The following is a 15,316-nucleotide window of genomic DNA, read 5'->3' on the forward strand; positions in this document are numbered from 1 at the left end:
CCAAGAAAGTGTTTTGAACTTTCTCGAGATATATTGTAGATTATTGATAGTCCTATATTGAAAGTGCTTTGAAGCACTGAACCCTAAACCTTAATTCCAACTATTGATCTTTGAGCCATAAACCTTATTCTTTCTGAACCATTGATTGTTAAATCCCCGAATACGAACCACAGATATACGATACTACTCCACAAATACATACAAACTAAATACCAAACACTGAATCAGATTGCTTACATATTCAAACCATTGTACCTTATGCTCTGAAAGACCAAATTCTTATAACCTTTAAACTTTGATTCTTTTGTTATCCATTTCTTTCACCATTTGATAGCCATATTTCATTTGTGAAAATTGGAACCATCTCATTATTGGACATCCAATGTTGCTTATGATTTTGTTTACTACTTTACATTATTTATTCTATTATTATGTTAGAATTGGATTGTTTTATCAAATTGTGGACCAGATTCGTGGTCAGACCAGATTGTTGGTCAAGTTAGGCCAATGTGTGCCTTGGATCCAGTAATTAGAGCAGAGCTGTGTGCCTTGCTCGGGGTTAGTGTGTGACTGATCAGCAACCTAACCTTAGTTTTTAAAATAAAAATATAATATCCAATTCTAAATCATTATTAATTGTTTACTTGATACCATAACTCTTTTTACTTGATGATCATTATTCTCAGTCTTGTCAATGTGACTTGCTGAGCTAGTTAGCTCATTTGTGCGATGTTGTTTATGTTCTTTTCCAGTTAAGAAGGAACCTGTTGGTAGCGAGGATCCCCAATCCAGTGCGAGAGCTAGGGGTCCAAGTTGATCGAGTTAAGCTAGCTGACAGCTTTTGGAATAGTTTAAGTTTATGAAGTTTGTAATTATGTTTAATATTCAGTTGTAAGTTTGAATAGTTGGGATTTGGGCGTTTATAAAATAAGTGTATGTGTGTGGCTTATGTACATACTTTAACCTATTGCGATCCGTGGTAGTTGGTAAGTAGGGTCACTGCATATTATTATTATCTTTAATATTGTTATAAGCAGGTTATAATTAAGGTGTGTGTGTGTGTAGACCCCAAACTTTTGACCCGGGTTTGAAGGGTGCCACAGGTTTGGTATCAGAGCTACAGGTTAAAAGTCACTGACACAAGCCTAGGTTGTCGGGAATGGGTAGAGGGTTAGGATTAGAAGTAAGAAGTAGAAAAAAAATATAGAACGTCGAGAGGTTGAGTGCGACGGTATAACATGTATTAGTATAATTCGCGTTGTGGTTCGAGATTCTTATATTGTGATATGATTTCAGATAGCAGCGATGGCCGACTCTTTCATCTCTGTACCAGTTGTTCACTCAGAGCCCTCAGTTGGAGGACCATCTTCAGATCCACGTCCTGTTGTTCCACCAGTGTTGGCTATTTTACCTCCACCTGTGTTACAGCCCGTACTACTGCAGGCTATTCCACCCCTAGGCATGAGGCCACCTATTAGAGGACCCCTACCAGCTGATTCAGATTCCACTGGGCATTCAGTTGCGGGTGCCCCATTCCAGTCTACATTGCATCCTGTTCCTTATTACCGGTATGAGGCCCTTCTATTGGAGCGTGATTCCTTATTGGCACAGATCCGAGAGCTACAGCATATCATCAGGACTATAGATGTTAATCGTGGTGTGAGGGAGCTTTGAGAGGAGATCCATGTGACATGCAGAATTCTTGAGGCTAGGCTACATGGAGCTACATTACCTGGCCGAGGCCCTGATGCATTTATGGGATGGGCTAGTGAGGTGATGGAGGATCTTGAGAGGCTAGGCGGATCAGAGTTTCCTTGGAGTTAGATCCAGATATGGAGATGCTGATCAGTGTTGTTGTGGTTGTTTAGTATGTACAGTAGTGTGTAGTATGTATCAGTAGAATTTTGGGTTGTATTTTTAGACTAGATCTGCTGACTAGTGAGTAGGTTTGTTGTACCCTTTTGCTTTTACTTCCGAAGCGTTTTAACGCTTATACTACCTAAAACTTTTGATCTATATATATCAGTGCTTTTCCTTTCTAGCATTGTCATTTACATTACTGCACCTGTTTTACTTTACTTTATTTATTGCACCAGTTATACCCTTGTGATACCATATACCCTGTCCCCTTAACTGTTTATATTCTATAAAGAAGCATGCAATTTACTTAGTTCAATTGTTACAACTGTTTTCAAAAAGAGATATTTCTGTTTTACAAAACTTTTCTTTTATGCAAAGGATTTGATTTAAAGGCTAAATAAGTTGTTTAATTCTTTACAGAAAATGCCTCCCAGAAGAAATACCGGCACGAACACCCAGAATGAAGAAACCAACAACAACAATAACAGCCAAGATGATACCAACTAGAATGCAAACCCAGGACCCATAGACCCAGCAATAGCCCAGATTCTTCAAATCTTGGCTCAACAAACAGTTCACCAGACACAACAGCAACAAAGACAAACCAATCCCCAGGTAACTTTCAAAACTTTTTAGGCGGTAAACCCACCAGAATTCAAGGGTTCCTTAGATCCGATTGAAGCGAATTTTTGGTTAATGGAAATAGAGAAGTCGTTTGCTTTAGTTAAAGTGAAGGAAGAACAGAAGGTAGAGTTTGCAAGTTATTATTTGAAGAATGAGGCCACCTATTGGTGGGAGACTGTGAAGATATTGGAAGGTACAGATGTTTTTACTTGGGAGAGGCTCAAAGAATTGTTTTTAGAAAAGTATTTTCCCCAGTTTGTTCAGGATCAAATGGAGCTGAAGTTTTTAGAGCTAAAGCAAGGAAATATGTCGGTAGCTGATTATGAAAGTAAGTTTGAAGAATTGTCAAGGTATGTGCCATCATATGTAGATACTGACAGGAAGAAGGACAAGAGATTCCAACAAGGTCTGAAGCCATGGATCAGAGGGAAGGTAGCCATATTTGAATTGGATACCTACACAGGAGTTGTACAGAAGGCCATGATTACAGAAACCGAGAGTGATATGTCACAGAAAGAAAAGGAAAGTAAGAAGAGGAAGTTTGAAGGAAATGAAGGACAGTCACAACCAGGGAAGTTTCCAAATTTTAAGAAGGGCAAGTTTCATCCAGGGAGAAATTTTAATTTCAAGAAGCAAAATGCAAGCGACGGAGGCCAGGGCAACCTCCACTCAATGTGAATCAGCCGAATCAGTTGACGTTAACTTTTCCCGATTGTCAGGTATATGGGAAGAAGCACGGAGGAGTTTGTAATAAGTTGAATGTGGTTTATTTTAAGTGTAATCAGAAAAGGCACTATTCGAGGGAGTGCCACAATCAGCTAGCGAGAGAACCAGTAAACAAGGATCAGCCTACCCGTAATCCAATAATTAAGGTTTCAGCTATTGGATTTACATGCTTTAAATGTGGGAAGCCAGGATATATAGCCAGGGATTGCAATACACCAGCCCTATTCAGTATGCCTTGAGAATTATGAGATCTACTCCAGCAGTAAATGAGACTCCAAAGGCTAGAGTTTTTGATATGTCTGTGAAGGACGCTATCCAGAATAATGATGTAATGGCAGGTACGCTTAATGCGAATTCTTTATGTGCCTAAGTGTTAATAGATTCGGGAGCAACTCGATTGTTTATTTCACAAGATTTTGTTAATAAGTTAAATTATTCAGTTGAGTATTTAAATGAAATAATGACCGTGGAATTAGCAAATCAAGAACGTGTATCTGTTAATCAAGTTTATGGGAATTGTGAGATTGAGATTTCTGGTAATAAGTTTTGTGTAGATTTGATACCATTTAAGCTAGGAGAGTTTGACGTTATCTTAGGAGTGGATTGGTTATCTAAGCACGATGCCCAGATAGATTGTCGAAATAAGAAGGTAATGGTAAAGACGCCAGACGAGAAGATAGTAACGTTTAAGGGCCAAAAGCAAGCAAAGAAGTTCTTAACGATGATTCAAGCTAAAAAGTTACTACGGCAAGGATGCGAGCATTTCATTGCTTATGTGATTGATAGAAGTAAGGAGCCAACAAAACTTGAAGATATTCCAGTTGTTAATGAATTTCCAGATGTGTTTCCCGATAAGTTACCAGGACTTCCTCCAGACAGAGAAATTGAGTTTACGATCGACCTAGCACCTGGAATGGAACCAGTATCCAAGGCCCCGTACTGAATGGCGCCGTTGAGATGAAGGAACTAACAAAGCAATTGCAAGAGTTGTTAGATAAACGAGTAATCAGACCCAGTGTATCCCGGTGGGGTGCACCGGTGCTATTTGTCAAAAAGAAGGATGGAAGCATGAGACTGTGCATTGATTATCGGGAGCTCAACAAGCTTACAATCAAGAACAAGTATCCGTTACCCATAATTGATGATTTGTTTGACCAGTTGAAAGGAGCCAAGTACTTCTCCAAGATCGATTTGAGATCGGGATATCACCAACTAAAGATTAAACCAGAGGATATACCAAAGACAACTTTCATGACAAGGTATGGACATTATGAATTTTTAGTGATGTCTTTTGGATTAACCAATGCCCCGGCAACATTCATGGACCTGATGAACAGAATTTTCAAGGAATACTTGGACAAGTTTGGTATTGTGTTTATAGATGATATTTTGATTTATTCAAAGACAGAAGAGGATCATGCAGAACATTTGAGGACAACTTTGGAGTTTTTAAGGAAGAAAAAGTTATATGTTAAATTCTCGAAGTGTGAGTTTTGGTTACAGGAAGTCCAGTTCTTAGGACACATAGTCAGTAATGAAGGGATCAAAGTGGACCCAACGAAGATTGAAGCAATTAAAAATTGGGAAAGACCGAGAACACCAACAGAGATAAGAAGTTTCTTGGGATTAGCGGGATATTATCGCCGATTTGTTCAAAATTTCTCAAGGATTGCAACACCATTGACGAAGCTTACACGGAAGAATGAAAAGTTTATATGGAATGATAAATATGAAGAAAGTTTTCAGGAATTGAAGCAAAAGATTAATCACAGCACCTATTTTGTCACTTCCAAATGATCAAGGGAATTTCGTAATCTATAACGATGCTTCTCATAAAGGACTCGGATGCGTTCTGATGCAGCACGATAAGGTTATAGCGTATGCATCAAGGCAATTGAAACCACACGAACAGAAGTATCCTACTCATGATTTGGAGCTAGCATCCATAGTATTCACTTTGAAGATTTGGAGACATTATCTATATGGAGAGAAATGCGAGATTTATACGGATCACAAAAGCTTGAAGTACATATTCACACAGAAGGAGCTTAATATGAGACATAGAAGATGGGTAGAGTTGATTAAGGATTATGATTGCACGATTAACTATCATCCCGGTAAAGTAAATGTTGTAACGGACGCGTTAAGTCGGAAAGAAAAGTTGAATGTGTTATCAGTACCCGAAGAGATATACAAGGAATTTCAGAAATTGGAATTGGAAATCAGAGTATGCAAGCCTGATGAAGCAAAAGCGTATAGTACGACTTTCTAGCCGGAGTTGTTAGAAAAGATAAGGAAGTGTCAAGCAGAGATAATGGATCATGACATTAATCGTTTGGTATGAGAGGAATTGTGCATGCAAAAGGATGATCAAGGTAATCTTAGGTTTTCTTCTAGAATTTGGATTGCACCAGTAACGGGGTTGAAGAATGAAATTTTATAGAAAGCTCATAATTCAAGGTATTCAATCCATCCAGGAAGTACAAAGATGTACAAAGATTTAAAGGAAAATTATTGGTGGCCCGATATGAAGAGGGAAATTGCAGAATGGGTTAGCAGATGTTATATATGTCAGAGAGTTAAAGCAGAGCATCAGAGACCAAATGGATTGTTGCAGCCATTAGAGATTCCAAAGTGGAAGTGGGAGCATATTGCCATGGATTTCATAGTCGAATTACCAAGAACAAAATCCAATCATGATGCTATTTGGGTTATAGTGGACAGACTTACCAAGTCAGCTCATTTTCTGCCTATAAATGAAAGATTTTCACTAGACAAGTTAGTCCATATGTACCTGAAAGAAATCGTAGTTCGTCATGGAGTTCTTGTGTCTATCGTATCCGATCGAGATCCGAGATTTAATTCAAGATTTTGGAAGAGTTTTCAAGAATGTTTGGGAACGAGATTAAACATGAGTACGGTTTACCATCCACAGACGGACGGCTAAAGCGAAAGAACAATCCAGACAATCGAAGACATGTTACGTGTTTATGCTATTGATTTTAAAGGAAGTTGGGACGAGCATTTACCCTTGGTAGAATTTGCTTACAACAACAGTTATTATGCCAACATTGGGATGCCACCCTATTAAGCTCTTTATGGACGCAAATGTCGATCTCCTGTATATTGGGACGAAGTAGGAGAACGCAAAATACTTGGACCTGAATTAGTGCAACAGACGAAGGAAGTTGTTGAAGTTATCCAGAAGAGATTGATAGCAGCACAAGACCGTCAAAGGAAGTATGCAGATCAATCAAGGAAAGATATGGAATTTGAAGAAGGAAATCTGGTATTACTGAAAGTATTGTCGTGAAAAGGATTGACAAGATTCGGGAAGAAAGGAAAACTGAGCCCTAGATATGTCAGACCTTTTGAGATTCTAAAGCGTATTGGCAAAGTAGCTTACGAGTTGGCGTTACCTCCGCACATGGAGCACATTCACAATGTTTTTCACGTATTGATGCTTAAGAAGTATAATCCAGACTCCATGCATGTAATCGAATATGAGCCAGTAGAACTTCAAACAGATTTATCATATGTAGAGAGTCCGATAGAGATTCTAGAAGAAAGAGAGAAAGTGTTAAGAAATAAAGTGGTAAAATTAGTAAGAGTACTGTGGAGAAACCCAAAGGTTGAAGAGTCAACCTGGGAATTAGAAATTGATATGAGAGAAAAATACCCTCATTTGTTTTCTTGGGAGATTCTGAGGACAGAATCCTTTTAAGGGGGAAGGATATAATATCTGGGATATATCGTGTAATTATTTTGCAAATAAATAAATATTATGCATGTTCTGTATTTATTTTGTGAAGTATTTGTTAAGTGGTATATGTGTTTGGATGTTTAAAAATAATATAAATTGAGTATTTTAATTTTTATATGTCCAAAATAAAATATAGATAATTGTCATATCTTCGTATTTATTTTTATGTTGATTTATGATTTTATAGGAAATTTATGGATTTTATAAATTCTTTTTCCGAGTAATTATAAACTATTTTATATAATGCGGAACCAACCGACTTCACCCGTTTTTACATTTTTATAACCCGAAACTCTTCCGAGAACTCCTTCCTAACCTAATTGCAATATTTCGAGCATTTTCCATGTTTCGACTTTTTCAATCTGGTGTACAGTTTGTCCTGTGCGGGTCTCAGCGCAATATTTTCGATACAATATTGGTTTCGGTAAATCAATAAAACTCGTATTTTCGATAAACGGGATCTTTTTATTAAACTATTATAATTATCACCTCGTAATACGTGTAACCAGGCGCTGAGACCAAGACCGCAGTATAAATTGTACTGATTTGGATAATTATCCCGAAAACCGGTACCGTTTGGATCTGTTTTTATAAATAAATGTACTATTTTAAATCCGGAATGATCCAACGGGATACTAATTTTCCGTAAATCTAAATAGCCTTTACCGTATTTTATTTCGTACCGAAAATCATTTGCAAACAGTAATTATATAATTTTACAGAGCAAATACATATATTCATATAACCTTTCAAGAAGCAAACTGCAAATCGGAGGTGTTATTGATCTTTGTTTGGAAAGCTCGAGTAACCAAATCAAAGGGTTTGAAGAGTCAAAACTGCAGAATCAAAAGATATTTTTCTATAATTTTTATTAATTTCGAATTATTTTGATTAAAAATATGAATTTTTGTACGGATGATTGTTTGAATGATTTGATGCTTGCGTGTTGTAGAGCTTGTTTTCCTGATGATTTTGATATGTCATATGACTGATTTGGAGTTCAATAACATGCTCAAAATTGAGTTTGATCTTCGAATTTTGAAATTAGGGTTTATAATTCGTTTGAATGTTCTTGATTGAATTTGGGGGTTTCTTATTTCGGGATAGATAGATGTTCTAGAGGGGTGGGTTGTGTTCCTTATGAAATTTGCAATCGATTCGTATAAGTTTTGCAAATCGACGAGGTCTGTAGAGGAGTGAGTTGTGATTTGAAGTTTACGTCGAGCTCGCCGGAAACCGGCGAACTTCTTGGCCAATTTCCGGCCAACTAAGGGATTATTAGAATGAATTGATGACATGGTTGTGTTCCTGGTATTGTGTAGATGTGATCTGGAGGTGGTGGTGGCCTGAGCATCCCTGGATCGTCTTCTCCAGCGAGACAGGGGTGTTTTCCGGCGAACCCCTGTAAAACTTGCAGTTTAGTACCTGTAGTTTTGGAGAAGAAACAGTTAGGTCCCTGAACTTTCCAGAAATTGCAAAAATAGGATTCCGGTTTATAAATTATTTAAAAATCATATTTTCTATTTGTTTTAATTATAAAAATTCGTTTTTAATTACTGAAAATTCCAAAAATTATTATTTTAATTCCAAAAATTATTTTAAATTCAAAAATAAATCTGAATCAATTAGTAAATTAATTTTAGTTAATAATTCAAAAATTATTTGATTAATTGATTTAATTAATTATTAATTGATTTTAATTAATTATTTAATTAGATTTAAATATTTATTAATGATTTAAAAATTCCTAAAAATAGTTTTGACCTTTAAAATATTATTTTAAATTGTTTTCAAGGCTCGATAATTATTAGAAAATTATTTTGAAGCCAGGTGTGGCCAACCAAACCCTGTTTATTGCTTTAAAATCTATCCAACGACCCGTTTCGACTACAAAAAATGTTTTAAAAATCATATTAAATACCCAAAAGACTGTTTATGACCCGAGACTTCCTTATAAATGAAATTTCATTGATTGTCTGACGTGCTATGTGCTATATGTGACTTGTTTGTTTGACTGTCGGTCTATATGTTCAGCATTTACTTGTTTTTAGCATAACTTTCAATCCGTTAGTCGGATTTGGGTAAAATGAAGGGTAGATAGAAGTGTATACCAAATAGAATCGTATGAGTTGAGTATTGGTAGATACTTATGTTATGTGAGCAGAAGAGGCAAGGCATAGGAAAGGAAAATAGATAGTCAAGGAGTAGTAGATTGTGATTGGAAATTGGTGAAGTATAGCAAGCTAGTACCAGGCAAGTGTTTTGAACTTTCTCGAGATATATTGTAGATTATTGATAGTCCTATATTGCAAGTGCTTTGAAGCACTGAACCCTAAACCTTGATTCCAGCTATTGATCTTTGAGCCGTAAACCTTATTCTTTCTGAACCATTGATTGTTAAATCCCCGAATACGAACCACAGATATACGATACTACTTCACAAATACATGCAAACTAAATACCAAACACTGAATCAGATTGCTTACATATTCAAATCATTGTACCTTACGCTCTGAAAGACCAAATCCTTATAACCTTGAAACTTTGATTCTTTTGTTATCCATTTCTTTCACCATTTGATAGCCATATTTCATTTGTGAAAATTGGAACCATCTCATTATTGGACATCCAATATTGATTATGATTTTGTTTACTGCTTTACATTATTTATTATGTTATTATGTTAGAATTGGATTATTTTATCAAATTGTGGATCAGATTCGTGGTCAGACCAGATTGGTGGTCAAATTAGGCCAATGTGTGCCTTGGATCCAGTAATTAGAGAAGAGCTGTGTGCCTTGCTCGGGATTAGTGTGTGACTGATCAGCAGCCTAACCTTGGTTTTTAAAATAAAAATATAATATCCAATTCTAAATCATTATTCATTGTTCAATTGATACCATAACACTTTTCACTTGATGATCATTATTCTCAGTCTTTTCAATGTGACTTGCTGAGCTAGTTAGCTCATTTGTGCGATGTTGTTTATGTTCTTTTCTAGTTAAGAAGGAACCTGTTGGTAGCGAGGATCCCCAATCCAGTGCGAAAGCTAGGGGCCCAGGTTGATCGAGTTAAGCTAGCTGACAGCTTTTGAAATAGTTTAAGTTTATGAAGTTTGTAAAAATGTTTAATATTCGGTTGTAAGTTTGAATAGTTGGGATTTGGGCATTTGTAAAATAAGTGTGTGTGTGTGGCTTGCGTACATACTTTAACCTGTTGCGATCCGTGGTAGTTGGTAAGTAGGGTCACTGCATATTATTATTATCTTTATTATTGTTATAAGCAGGTTATAATTAAGGTGTATGTGTGTGTGTGGACCCCAAACTTCTGACCCGGGTTTGGAGGGCGCCACAAGAATAAAACCATGGAATTGGTCACGCCGAACTTCTAGATAATGATTATGGTACTGGTATAGAGCATCCTAGTTGAGCTTCTTCAACATCTCCTTAACTTGTATTCGGCTAGATTTGGTATAGTAGGCCATCAGCAACTTTCCGAATATTTGAAAGCTATCAAGATCGTGTATTAAGAAGCCAAACAATATAGACATAATGTCAGTATTGATGGTGAAAATGTTAAAGTTTGGCATGATGAACTGAAGAGAGTATTTTGGGCAATGAAGCACAATTAGAATTTTAACTGACTGTGATAATGTATAGAAAAAAGGAAATGTGCTACAACTATTATATATGTAATTGATAGCACACTTAGAGTTGAGCAAGTTTGTGAAAAAATAAGATACTTAATGTATTCCAAATACTGGAGTTAACTGCATTGAATGTGAATAAAACCTTTTCATTTCCTACTCTGTAATTGTTTAAAAATATGTAAATTCAGAAAAAGGTAATAAAACAATGGGGGTCGCTTGGATTATTGGAAATGAATACTACATCATTATGACTTGTAGTAATAAAACAATTTCCAATATTTATTTGCCTTGAGGAAATCAACATAATCATGACTCGAATTGATAAACATGTCAGTAAGAAAGATACAACTTTATAGATGTGGGTTAAATTTAGTGATGGACAATGCATGTAACATCAAATCATTATCTTTTACAAAAAACATTTTTCACAATTACAATAAATATTTGCATTCATATATATAACCAAAGTGTACAAATTTGTTACATATTCACATATACATACTTAACATGAATAATCACCAACCATTGAACATGCTTAGAAATTCACAACCTGCCCATCTTGAACAGGTTCAGGGTCATTAATCTTAACATCCTAAAATTGTGCTTGTGGAGGGCCAAGACCTAAATCCATATTAAGAAATTCTTGAATGTTGTCAACAGGCCGGTCCAATGTCTGCAAATCGTGCAGATTTTGTCTACCAATTGATGTCAGACGTCTTGCAACAGAGTTCCTCTACGGATGTACCAAATTAATTTCATAACGAATGTTAGGATCATTAAGACGTGAAAGGATACATATGAATGTACTCGTAGTATGTGGTGTTATTCCATCCTCTCTCTAATACTTGCATTCACGGTAAGCCTGGATTTTATCAGTCTCAATGATAACACGTTCGTACTGGTCTTGAAATGTTCTACGCATTCCTATCAAAACAGCCCATAAGGTACTATTAAGATTAGTTATGCCTGGAATGGTGCCATATGTTAATCAAATAAAAAGGCCATTTGAATCTTTCACAACAACGCCAATGCCATTTCTATTCTGACCTTCAGGAGCATTCTGAATAAACTCACTGTGAACATTTATCTCCATCCAACCTTGAGCAGGGAATTGCCATACACGTTCAATATGTTCCATGATTTACGTGTTTCTTTGGGTTTAATCAAAAGTTGACAGAATAACTAATCTCAAAGTAATGACACACTTCTATAAATACAAAATACAATGGAAAGATGTGACTATTGGGAAATGGCTACCAATTTGTGACTTGAAAAAAACTAACTTAAAACAGTTATACTTATACTATAATACTAACTTGAAACAATTATAACTAAAAACTGCTTACTAAACTTTCGCGTCCCCATTACAATTATATTAAATATGAATAACACAATTTGACAATAATATGAAATAAATGAAAAAAAAACCAAAATGCATTCTTCATTGATTCAAATAGGAAAAACAAACTTTCAACATCAGCAAATCAAGTTTAGAGTTCAATGTGATAAGGAAATTTAATAATTAAAAACTGAGGAAATTGGATTGCCAACATAAATGCTGCATCCATGCCAGATAAAAGATGTACAACTTGTCCAATCTGTAAAATTCATTTGCATCAATTCCAGGAAACAAAGTTATGAAAGATAGAATATGATGATAACAATTTGATAATGGTAATTATTTAAAACAAAATTCAGAAATGCTAAACACCAATCCAATCCAGCTTTCGTACATAACATCAAGCAAAATAATTGAGTGCTAAACTGCTGTATTACTTCTCCTGCAAATTTTATCAAATTAAAAATTCTTCGAATATGACCAAAACAACAGAAAAAACTTATAGAATATAGATACTTATTAATATATTTATACCAATCAATTTATATCAAATTGTAATGTAACTCAGACTTACGTCAAGAACTAAAACCAATATGTAATCCTTTAAATTTAACGTAGAAAAACAACTTATCTTACCACTTATGAGGATAATTAATGAACAGAATATAAGTGATTTAATGCAAAAAAAAAAAATACAATGCATAAATGTATCTTACCTTTTTAATTTTTTTGGTAACTGATTTTGCAGAGCCTGGAGTATGATCAATGGCATCAACATCGACAAACTAACACAAAAACAATTACGCTTTATAAAGATTTGTTGGAAGACTAAAAGTTATAAAATTATAATGGTTCGAGTATTATAACATATAAAAACCAAACTTACATTAACGGAAAAGTTGATGGAGGAAGATTATGATATATGTGTAGATTCAGATGGACTTGGACTCTGCGTAGTCGTGTCAAATATGTCATTTGCATCAAATATGGTACTATCCTCAGTTACATATGCTTTGTTCAACTGAATAATGACAGTGACTTTCTTTCCAACCAAATCTTTAAGTACCTGAGGAAGGCCTTCTTCAGGAGCCTGAGACAATGTAATAATTATTAAACACTTTAATTGATAATTTAGAACATTACATTGGATCTGCTTTGTTGTAATGAATTTATACCTTCTCAAAATCATTATACGCTTTTGCTGCACTTGTGCCAACAATCCTTCTAACAGCTCGGTCCATGAGCATAACATTACATGAAAATGTATCATCTTCGGCAAGGACCATGATACGAAACCTGAATTTATAAGGAATTATGTGATAAGTATTGAAAGTTGACTTTAATACAGAGTAAAGCATAATAAATTTTTGATATAACTCTAATTTGTTCTACCTTTTAGGGGCAACCGGAATTATGCGAGGGCAATTATTATATCGAAATCTCCTGTCAAGCCGCTCAACCTCTTGTTGACATTTGTTACAACTGTAAAACCACCATGCTACATCCTCATCCACCTTAACAACTGAGAATGTGGTGTATATCCTTTTCTGTTTAAAGTGAAAAAAGTTTAGATTTAAAAATAAATCATATTCAATATGGTTGTGTCGTGCAAATTTTATAAAGGTTATAAAACCTTTAAGTCATCATATGTCAGCTTTTCATTGAGATCCTTTAATGTCATTCTTTCCATAAAGGTTTGAACAAATTCAGATTTTGTCGCCTTAAGATATTTTTCTCTCTTTGACAAATATCCCTCCTCCTTCAACCTACAAAGGTAAACATTGATGTTTATTAACTCAGCCTCCTATCAACTGTTATTAAACATGCAAACGTACTGTAATTATGTAATTATTATAATTCTTAATCATAGTACCTTATCCTCATATCAGTCACAGATTCATCATCTAGGTTGAGGTATAATTTTGAAGATGGCAAAGTACCAATCTGTATAGTATCTAAATCAAAGCAATATAGTTCAGGAAATTGTTGTATAATGTCAAGGTCATTTATACTAAGTAGTTAAAGAGAACTTACTCATGAAAGTTGTAACTTTTGTGCTCGTTATTATTGCAATGACCGGAGACTGGAGTTCCTTAGTATAAATGTTATTGGCTAACACAACAAGATCTCCCCAAACACTGACATTATGCTGATTACTATATTAAAAAATGAGCATATATTTCAGGATATACAACTTCCACATTAGAGGCGGACTCAGAAAATAATTATAATTACAGGATAAATATTAATACATTCGACAAACCTGGAATCACAAATCCTGAATTTGACAATGTCTGGCATGCCAAATTTTGTGTCAAGTTTCGTTAGAGGTTGAAAATCCTCAATAACTCCAGTTACATCTAAATTAAACAGAGCAATATATTTAATTTAGTGAAAGATAGATGCAGTGAAATATTAAGGTACGCATTTTAAAAAACTAATAATCTGAACCAAAAGAGTATTATATTAAGGTCACCTATAGAAAATTCAGGCTGTTGTTGTGGCTGATATTTGCTGGCCTCGGCAAAAAGATCACCTAAATCCAGAAATTCGAATTTGTAGGCAGGAATCATGCCATCGTCTTCAACAGCGGTGACCGTAGTATATTGTGAAAATTTGATTCAGATATCATCTTGTACAGACTTCAGATTACCGACAACATCTTTCACAAAAAATTGGTCAAAAACATAAACGCCTCCTTCAATCACCGGAGTTTTGAATCCATTCCAAATATTGGGATAAGCAAATGCATGGACGTGATTATTCTAAAACAAAAAAGGATGTTACATTTGGTATACAAAAGAAGGTAGGATTTTACGTAATACCATAATAAAATTTTACAACATAAGACTTACATCATCATCAAGCAGAATGACATTATATCCTTTGACTGATCCATTCTCAGAGCTAACGCTGGTCCACATCCTAGTTACTCTATCCTTAATCTTCCAATTGGTAGTCGATTGATCAAGGTCTTCAATAAGATTGAATACTGCAGACTCCATTGAAGCTTTTGTTCAAGTTAATTAAACAAATTGTCAAGCATTGACAATTGAGGAATTAAATCCTACAAAATATTAACAAAAATTGACAGCATGCACGATGAAGAAATAATGATAACATATTAGATCAGTTCGTACCAATCAATGATGTTTTTAGAGAGAACAAATTGAGAGGAAACCTAAAGTTTTATTTTTAGTGTCAGAGTATGTTTGATGTTTATCTCAAGGCATGAAATTTAAATGCATTTTCAAATGATATATGCAACTTGATAGGTTATGATTACTATTCAAACCGGTAAATTGATGCTAATTGATACTTTATTTTAACTGTATGATAAAGACTGCCAACAATA

General features: G+C 34.9%; 1 protein-coding gene across 1 annotated transcript; it reads right to left on the minus strand.

The window, feature by feature from the left end:
• Positions 1-11,214: 11,214 nt before the first annotated feature.
• LOC141674113 (uncharacterized) lies at positions 11,215-14,966 on the minus strand. Its single transcript, XM_074480838.1, has 13 exons — positions 14,817-14,966; positions 14,615-14,726; positions 14,438-14,497; positions 14,225-14,321; positions 13,996-14,117; positions 13,835-13,916; positions 13,595-13,727; positions 13,354-13,508; positions 13,137-13,257; positions 12,968-13,051; positions 12,678-12,746; positions 12,170-12,220; positions 11,215-11,355 (listed from the first exon to the last, which is right to left on the minus strand). Exons 1-13 carry the CDS (start codon positions 14,964-14,966, stop codon positions 11,215-11,217), a joined length of 1,377 nt encoding a protein of 458 aa, XP_074336939.1.
• Between the last annotated feature and the right edge of the window lie 350 nt (positions 14,967-15,316).

This window comes from Apium graveolens, chromosome 7 (assembly GCF_009905375.1).
Source record: "Apium graveolens cultivar Ventura chromosome 7, ASM990537v1, whole genome shotgun sequence".
Classification (NCBI taxonomy): Eukaryota; Viridiplantae; Streptophyta; class Magnoliopsida; order Apiales; family Apiaceae; genus Apium; species Apium graveolens.

Excerpts from the sequence above, each read along its gene's own strand:
- LOC141674113 (XM_074480838.1), bottom strand. The coding sequence starts at position 14,966 with ATGGAGTCTGCAGTATTCAATCTTATTGAAGACCTTGATCAATCGACT. Across the intron at positions 14,727-14,816 it reads TCATTCTGCTTGATGATGAT|AATAATCACGTCCATGCATT; the intron begins GTAAGTCTTATG and ends TTTTTGTTTTAG. Across the intron at positions 13,052-13,136 it reads CGTATAATGATTTTGAGAAG|GCTCCTGAAGAAGGCCTTCC; the intron begins GTATAAATTCAT and ends ACATTGTCTCAG.